The following is a 9637-nucleotide window of genomic DNA, read 5'->3' as shown; positions in this document are numbered from 1 at the left end:
TCAGCATCAGCAAAAAGACTACAGAGCTGATACTGAATGAATCAAAGGCCTGCAGTAAGATGCCAGGCTTCCGGTAACTCCCAGGACAGGCAAACCAGCTACGGGCTCAAATCCAAAGAACACGAGGTTCAAAGATGAGGTATATGCCAGATTCAGACCCAGCAAAAACAAAACAAACTTTCTGTGGTAGTCAGGGTTCTCTGGAGAAACAAAGCAAAGATGCCTATGATTATGTATATAAAAAGATAGGTTTATATAGCAAGTAGGAACACAACAGCTATTTAGCCCACACAGTAGTATGGAGGGCTCAGTTCAATTCACTTTCATGGGATAGTTAATTAATATATGTAAGGTCCTCTCAACTCAAACCAGTCATTGGTTCAAGTTCAAGGAAGCAGATGGCAAAGTGGCAGGGAGGAGGTGCAGATTCTCCCCATGGGCAGAGTTGAGCAGCAGAAATCAGACATGGCAAGTGTGGGCGTAGCAGCAGTAGGAAAAGGAGAGCCATCTTGGCGTAGCAGAGCACAGCAGCATAGCTAAGCAAGCTTCAAGGGAGCCTCAAGGTGTAGTGATGCACGGTATGGTGACTATGATCCACAGGTTGGCTCAGCCCACACGAAACAGAGCAGCTGGTCCGATCACAAAGGAGAAAGAGGAAGAAGCTTGTATTTATTTTGGTAGACCTTCAACCAAGCTGCAACCTGACCGACAGGCTAACCTCAGCCATGTGTTTCAAAGAGAGCTGTATCAGCACAAAAAAACTAGTACACTTTTCTACAGCTTCCATTTATTTTGGAAGTAGGCTACCATATATGCCTGAGAATTTCCTTTCAATTTATTAGATCAGGGCTATGATTTTAGAAAAAGATGTTGCCTTCCATCCTAATCTTACAACTGACTGGCAGATTGCATTAAGGGGTTGATTACATTGCTTTACACATGCCGTGAATAAATGTTCTGAAGTTCTCATTCTTTGCACTGTTACCCATAGAATGCCCTAACCTAGTTGACATGGTTTTCGTAGACAACAAAGCACAAGTGTACAGCTTGCTGATATTCTCTGCTTTGATCCAAGACCCATCTGACATAAGTAGTTTATATCTTCTCCTAAATCCTCTTCTGAATCAGCCTTGAATTTCTAGCAGGTTCCTCTTGATGTACTACTGCTGCCATTGCTGAATGATCTTCAACATTTTCTTTCAAATCTAGATTGAATATAACTTCTCACTGTATATTGATGAACCTGCTTTTGAAATATCTTCAGTAAAGTTTTACTTGCCTATGATATTAATGATACTATTGCTAATTTCTTAATGCCATCATTGTTAATGAAAACTTCTAGATAATTATTAGATAGAAATATTTACTTTTTATCATTGTCATTAACGGTACTGCTCCAGAGAAACTGATATTTTAAAGTTTTTTTAAAAAAGATCCTGAAATGACTAAGGACTCAGTGAAAATACAAATCGAAGTAACATAGATCATAGAATCATTAAGAGGATACAAAGGCTAAAACATGATATGAAAATAAAATTGAAGGCAGGTGGATCAGAGCTGCTTTAGAAAAAATCTTGGTTTTAAAGATGTTAAATTTCACCTAATTGCTTTCTAAGAAAATCTAGATGTCACACTTGTTCCAAGCTATGTGACTAAGTTTACTGATTATATAGTGCACATCTACTGCAATCAGCTATGAAAACTTTAATGAGAATCTAAGCTCAGAAAACATTTTTTTCCCAGAGGATGATGTAAATTCAAATAGAAGAAATGCGAACTATACAAAGCAATCATCATAGAAAGAAATAAAGAATTTTCCAAAACACCAGCAGGTGTGAGTGGTGCCTGATTATATAGAATTCGATTGAAATTCTGTTCTCCAGTGGGTGGGAGTGAGGGGACCATGTGTATACCGATAAACTTTCCATAAATTTATTTTGAAATAGATTTTCCTTGAAACTTTTTCAGAACTCACTTTCATAAAATAAAGTTTTGCTATGGTTGTTAAACTGAAGACATTTTTAAATAATATTTTTTACCTTTACTCAATTTTTGGATATATTAAATCAGTTATCAATAGTTATGAAGGATTTATTTTACTTGGATCCACAATCAAGTTCAATGGAAGCAACAGACAGGAAATCAAATGGCACATTGGGCAAATCTGCTGTAAAAGACACTTCTACAAGTGTTACAAAGCAGACATGTAACCTTATGGACTAAAGTGTTTGTAACCCAAACCAGCAATATAGCATGGAGTTCAAACAGCATGATTAAATCTGTCTTGGAATAAATAGAGTCAGAATGTTTCTTAGAAATGAAGATGAATAGACAGGTCTCACATACCTTCAACACATTATCAGAAGGGAAAATTCATTTTGTGAGGACTTACTGCTTAATGATATAGAAGGTCAGTAAAAAATGGGAAAGGTCTTCAAAATAGACAGTGGTTGAAACCAAGGGCTCAGATAAAACAACAATTGTTAGGGTGAAGTGAGGACTGTGCAGGGCTGGGGATTTGTTTTTCCTGTTGTTCATAGGGTCACTCTAAATCGAAACCAACTAGAAGGTACCTAAAAAGAAAACACGTTCTACAAAATCCTAGTTTTGCTTTATGTCATTGACATGTATAATTGCATCTAGCAATGTATAGAGTATAACAAAAAATATTTGCAAGCAAAGTTTAGTACTCTAGTTTAAGCAAACTCAGTCAGGTGTCCTGCATGCAAGGGATTGAAAATACAAGAAGCTTGGATATTTCTGCCATTCACCAATATGTAAATTGATTTTGTTTCAAAGTCTCACAAAATACCTCCAACCTTGCCATAGTCTCTCATTTATTCAAGACCCTCTGTTTCCCTCATTCTTAACACAGCATAATCTCCATGGTGTGCAGTCTCTCTTATCGATCTGATTACTAGATGCAAAGCTTCCCCTAAATCCCTATTTACTGCTTCAAATGTCAAGCCCCCTGTCTCTAAGCAGGGTAAAAAACATTATGAATTTCCATTTCCAATCAGTGCTTACACTGTTTATATTTCTTTCATTCCCCCCCTTCTGAAAATGATTTTTTTGTGTGTTTCTTCTAATTCATTTACTCCTGTTCTTTGAAACCAAGCACGTTTAGCCTTAGCCAACTCTCTCTCAGCATTTGTTTGCCTTAAATAGTCATGGATTGATGGCAGGTGTTCTGTTGGATTTTTTAAAAAATGTATACCTATTTTTTTTCTATTTACAGGTTACTTAAGGTGTGTGGCCTTTTCTGTATCCCAGTAATACTGCAGGTATGAATCCTCTGCGGTATATTTATTCTTCTTGTGTTTCAGTGATTGATTAAGGAGGGAATTAAAATATTCTTAATCCTGCTGTAGCTACTTTCTTCAAATCTGAATATCTTGTATATGAAAAATACATCTTCAATGGGAGATTAGAATGGAGGAAAATTATAATATCTGTGTATAGACACTAACGTCCCGCATAGTTATTCATGATTAGCTCCAAATTTGGTCCTGGAAGCTCTGCAATAACAGGGCCACTCAAAAAGAGTGGATTTGTGTGTGTTTGTGTGTGTGCGTGTGTGTGTGTGTGTGTGTCTGTGTGAAAAAGAAAACTTTTCTGACTTCTCAAGAAAAATACAGTTTTCTTAACACCTAAGCCTAGATGATATTTTTTACAGAAATCTTACTTAAATACTATTAAAAGCTAGATGAAAAATAATTTCTGTAACATTTTTATATATTAATTATGCCATGTGTTATTTAACTGGGTCAAATTGTGATGCTATTTTTAATTCAACAATGATGCATCAGAAGCATATATGTGTTAGGTGCAATGGTATCTTATTAGTTCTAGGACATTTTCAGTCTGCCCCTGTCAATATGTCATTTCGAAGGGCACCTGGGATGTAGTAATGATCCTGCTTAGAAGAGCAAATTTGCATATTCCTAGCTACATCATCGTAGTGACATATAAGTGAGTGAAGAAATGACAACCATAATTTGATTCAATATTTAAACAGGATTTTATTCTTTTCTTTTGTAGATTGAGTCGTTTACTTTGTGATCTGAAAACTGTATAAACTCCTCTTATAACTACAAAAATCTCTTCTAGGTTGAAGTTAAGGGAGAGAGAAGTAAAGAAAATACGTTGTTGGTTTTTAAAAAATTAATTCCTATTTAAAACTACTCTGAAACACATTATAAAATGTTGTCGTGAGTCAATAAGTTTCTATGCTGATTCTCTTTAAGCCACATTTTGTTCTGAGTTGGATATAAAATTATCCTAAATGAGACCTCAAGAATTTTATGACATTATCTTCAATATACTTTCTGGGCATAAAAACAAAGCATAGCTCATATAAAATATTACTTTAAAGAATAAATCAATATGTTTCAAGTATTCAGATTTTTGTATGACAACCATAACACCAAATTATATGTGATGGATTATTGACAAGAAAATATTTTCTATAACATTTGTTATTGTACAATTTTTAAAAAATATACAAAATACATATAATCTTTAAAAATACCAAATATATAATAAAAAGAGATACAATTACTGTAAAAGTTACAAATTAGAAGAATAAAAATTAAAAGATAATTTACTTCATAAATATTGGAGATTTACATTCTTAAAGGAAATATATGCTCATGGATACTTGCATATATTATTTTACTTAAGTGTTCTTTTATTTTTTATTATACTAGTTATTTTATCAATTAAATTAAGGGGATTTAATTAAATATATCTTATTTATATCCAACTGGAATAGGTTAAGGATCATAGGTACCTCAGAGTTAAGGATCATGGAGGCTTGAAGTTTAGGGTTATTAATTCTGATACTCAAAGTGCAAAGACTGTATCTGGCATACTTCTCCAGTTGGCAGCTACAGTTCAGTAGCTAAATGAGAAAGAGGTTTGGGAGAAAGAAATTACTATGAAAAATAGACAGAACTAATGCTCAGATACTAAAAGAACTTGATGCTAAAAGGACAGATGAGGATAACATAGAGAACTATACCAAGCTGTAAACAGAGTTAAGCAAAGTAAAAAACAAAGTCAAATATTTTCTTCTTTTCAATTTGAGTGGAATATGATTCAAATAATATTTGAACACATCTTAATCTCTTGATATCCTCAGTGTGTTAGACAGGCTTCTCTAGAGAAACAAAACCAGGCAACGTATGATTATATATGAGTAAAAATATAGGTTTATACAGCGAGAAGGACTATAATGGCTAATTAAGTCAAATAGCAGTACAGAGTTCAGCTCACTTTTGTGAAACAGTCAATATAATGGAAGTTCTTCAGCTCACATAAGTTGCCAGGTCCAAAGTCAAGGAAGCTGACACCAGAGTCCTCCCTGAGGCAAGGCAAGCAGAGTCTTCCCACAGGAAGCAAGCAGCAGGGTAGATCACCCACAGTTAGTAGCTCAGGAACTTAGCAAAGCAGGCCCAGATAGGATAGCAAACACAAGCAATGCAAGGTGACAGGATCTATCAGCATCAAGCTCAAGCGATGTATGCACCAGCAGCCTGGTAAAACAGGTCTTGAAGGACTATCAAGCTTTAGCAACACAATCCATGGATTGACCTGGCCCACAGGTAGTATAGCTCACAGGTTGAGGCAGTGAACTAGCTCACAGGTTGAGGCAGAAATACACATGCTCCAGCACACTCCACCATCCGTGATCAGCAGAGAGCAAGAGAGAGGGGGGCAGGCCTTGCAGAGCTGTTTATTTCTTTACCCTACAGTCAAACAGTGAGCTATTTAATCCCACATGTTCCTATTGGCCTAGTTGGCCCAATAAACCTACCTATCACAGTCTACCCTTTGCCAACTTGGTGCCTGTACACAAATATTTTAGCCATATATAATTTCCAGACATTAATGAAATCACACTTATACCCAACATCAAATATCTATCACATATATAAATGAAAACACACTGAATCTAATTTTATCTGGTACATCACACATGAACAAAAGAAATATATTCAATAAGCACATATAAAGAAAATAAACTGACAATCACAAACCTCACTTTTGCAATTGATCAAATGGTCGTAAACACTAGGTAGAACTACCTTCTGCTACTACCCACTCTGTATTACTATTGCCCTTGGCAGCACCTCAGCTGGCCGGAGTTGTTTGCCTGGTGGGGTGACCCAGACCTTCATTCTTGAGGGGTCTGGGCCATTAGACGTCCTGTCAGGATTGGGTTGCTATAATTTACTATTTACTTTAATCACAGGGCATGGTAGTACTAAGAGATAACCTATGGGATCTCCTGGATCCCAGACATATTCTTCTTTACCTCCATTATGTAGCACCAGTCCAAGTTCTCTTTGGCAATCAGGGTCAATCATACCACTTAATACCTGATACCCATCCCGACTTGTTGATCCAGAGTCATGAGGAGACCCAAAATCATCAGGGGGCATTCTCCACTGCCCCCTGTTCAGCGGAATAAGTGCTGTGCTTCCAGGTGGGAGAGTTCCTTCCTTAGGGACTACGACCTTCAGACCTGAAGCACATAGGGTTGCTGGGACAAGAAGCAAAAATGTAAATGGATCATTAGGAGTAATAGTGAGTGGTGCCATGCCAGCTACCATCCCTTGGTTCCTGGACCCATGAATTCTGGCTATTAGAGACACAGCACCATATATCCGCTGCTGGTTTAGAACGTAAACAGCCTGCTGGAGAACATTGCCCCAGTTGTTGCCACCTCGTCCTGTAATTTTGTCTTTAGTAGGCCATTCCATCGTTCGATCAAGCCAGCTGCTTCAAGATGATGATGGAAATGATATGACCAGTAGATTCCATGAGCATGGAATCAATTCAATCAAGCCCTTAGCCATATCCCATGAAGCAGCACACAGTCTAACATTTCTCCTTCCAGGCAAACTGAACAGCCAGGTGCACTGCTCAAAGTTCTGCCCATTGGGAAGATTTCCCTTCACCATTGTCCTTTAGGGAGATTCCAGAAAGGGTCTGTAGTGATACTGCTGTCCATTTATGAGTGGCACCCACATATTGTGCAGAACCAGTAAACGAAGCATGAGTTTTCTTTTCTTCAGTCAACCTATCATAAAGAACTCCCCAGTAATCCATAGGTTCAGACTGGGAGAAGGAAGGTACTGTGACAGGAGTGGAGACTGGACATTTGGGCCACTTTTCCATGCAGCGTACTTGTATCTTCAGGTCCTGATCTAGCCTGACCTAGACCGGCTATTAAGGACACTTCAACGAAATTATGGCACAGGGTGGAAGAGTTGATGAACCCCTAAGAGACAGTTATGAAAGTGTATTTTTGCCCTTCCAGCTGAAGGCAAACTGCTTCTGGTGGTCCTATGAGACCGGTATTGAGAAGAAGGCTTTGGCTTGATCAGTTGCTGCATACCAAGTACCAGAAGTATTAATTTGCTCAAGCAATGAAATCACATCTGGGATGGCAGCTGCAATTAGAGTTACTACATGGATAGGATCATACACTGTTCTTCTCCAAGATCCATCTGGTTGTTTTTTTTTGGTTGTTGTTTTTTTTTTTACAGGCCAAATAGGTGAGTTAAATGGGGATGTGGTAGGAATCACTACTACTGCATCCTTTAAGTATTTGATGGTGGCACTAATCTCTGCAATCCTTCCAAGAACGTGGTGTTGCTTTTGGTTTACTATTTTTCTAAGTAATGATAATTCTAATGGTGTCCACTTGGCCTTTCCTACTGTAACAGCCCTGATTCCACATTTCAGGGATCTGAATCTGTGCTATGCCAGTTACTAAGTATGTCTATTTCAATGATGCATTCTGGAACTGGAGAAATAACAACGGGATGGGTTCAGGGGCCCACAGGGTCCACAGTGAGGCATAGCTGACCTAAAACTCCTTTGATAGCTTGACCCCCATATGCCTCACACACTGACTGGCAGCCTTTGAAACATTTTGGGTCTCCTGGCATTAGTGTCAATTCAGATCTAGTGTCCAGTAATCCCTCCAGTGTTTGATTATTTCCTTTCCCCCAATTAATAGTCACCCTTGTGAAAGGCCACAAGTCCCTTTGGGGAAGGGAATTATGTAGATTTATGGCATTGGCTACTTAGCCATAGTGTCTCTAGATGTGAAATACATGGGAAACCTACTAAATATTTACATGATCTATGCAGGTAGAAGAATGCTAAATAAGATGAACACCAGAATAGAGAGTCATGACCACTCAATCAATTCCAAGACCTGAGCCAGTTACAGACCCACAACCCCTTGAATGAGGGGAAGGCCAGATCCCGTTAACAAAGGACCCGCTACATCACTGAATGTTTATACTGTTAGTCTTCTAGCCTTCCCCAAAGGGGACGAATCTGAGGTCAGATCAGGAGATAAGTGCAGGACTGAGAGAAAAAGAGCATGCTCTACAGACCATCCATGTAAAAGAGAATTTCAAAAAGTTCACGGAAAAATTCCATTTATTTTATTTCTATGTTCACCAACTTTTTGAACTCTCCTTCTATATTAAATGCAGACCACAGCCAAAAGGAAACTCCCCTTCCAACTGATTGGCAGATCATATCAGTTCAGATCGTTGCTGAGACTGATTCCTTATTCTGAAGCAAGAGAGCTGTACAATGTTCTCTTTTGCAACATAGTTATAACAGATACTTTAGGAAAATAGACTAGGAGGCCTTTATTCCTAGCCTTTTTAGCTTGGAAATGCCATTAAAACTTTCCCATCCTTGATATCCTTGCTGCTCTTTAAATACTGATGGCTGTGCTTCTAGCATCAAAACAACATACAAATCACTATAGTACGGAAAAAACCTGGTAAGTAAATGATAGAACTCATTAATACCTATATTTTATGTTAGAGTGTTATTATTTTTTATTTGATAGTAATCCTATGGATTCATCAACACTGGTTTGCTTGTTTGTATATTTATATCGGTTGTCTAAATTTGTTTATATAGAGAGTAAGGATCATATTATTTTAGATGCCACAAAAGAATGTTCAGCGTTGAAGCAATTAAAAAGAACTGCTCTCTTCCTCTTCACTGTCATCCCACACATTGACAAGACTTTAGAATAAAAGAATAAAATTCCTCACACATAATTAGCCAGTACAAACTGAAAGAGAGAATTAAATAAAATATGTTCTTTTTTAAAGGCATGATCACCAATCTACAATTCACTGTATCACTGTTAATTTGTAAATGTATTGAATTTGTCAAAGCATTCCATCCTTCTGCAAAGTGTGAAAGGGACAAAGATAATGCTTTAAAACCCAAAGATGATGCTTTAAAACCCACAAGAGTGTTTAAAAATGTGGTTTTAAGCTTGATTAATTCAATCACAGAAAAAGAAATATAAAGAAGTAAAAAGTTTGTAACACTTTAATGAACTTTTCCTGAAAACATGATTCAAAGCATTCTCACTATATTTTGAATGTCATAACCTTTTCAAACAAATGTCTGATGTATTATCTTTATTAAATTCTTGGTCTATGTTGAATATAAAATAGATCATTTTAAAATAACAGTGATATTATGATCATAGTCAGTTAGGGATAATATATCGCTGATTCTTTAATCACTCAACCAAATAGTAAAGACCAAAGCCCAAACTCATGGCCATTGAGTCGGTTCA

General features: G+C 37.1%; 1 protein-coding gene across 1 annotated transcript in view; it reads right to left on the bottom strand.

The window, feature by feature from the left end:
• LOC101648312 (alpha-soluble NSF attachment protein-like) overlaps nucleotides 1–6767 on the bottom strand; it is a 93744-nt gene extending 86977 nt beyond the window's left edge. The window contains 2 exon segments of the mRNA XM_045285273.1: nucleotides 6374–6547; nucleotides 6665–6767. Of these exon segments, the coding sequence (XP_045141208.1) occupies nucleotides 6374–6547; nucleotides 6665–6767 (277 nt within the window).
• Between the last annotated feature and the right edge of the window lie 2870 nt (nucleotides 6768–9637).

Source organism: Echinops telfairi, unplaced genomic scaffold (genome assembly GCF_000313985.2).
Source record: "Echinops telfairi isolate 266 unplaced genomic scaffold, ASM31398v2 ScPeMD7_7469;HRSCAF=8507_1, whole genome shotgun sequence".
Lineage (NCBI taxonomy): Eukaryota > Metazoa > Chordata > Mammalia > Afrosoricida > Tenrecidae > Echinops > Echinops telfairi.
Note: the sequence above shows the minus strand (reverse complement) of the source record. Positions and strands in the feature narration are given on the sequence as shown.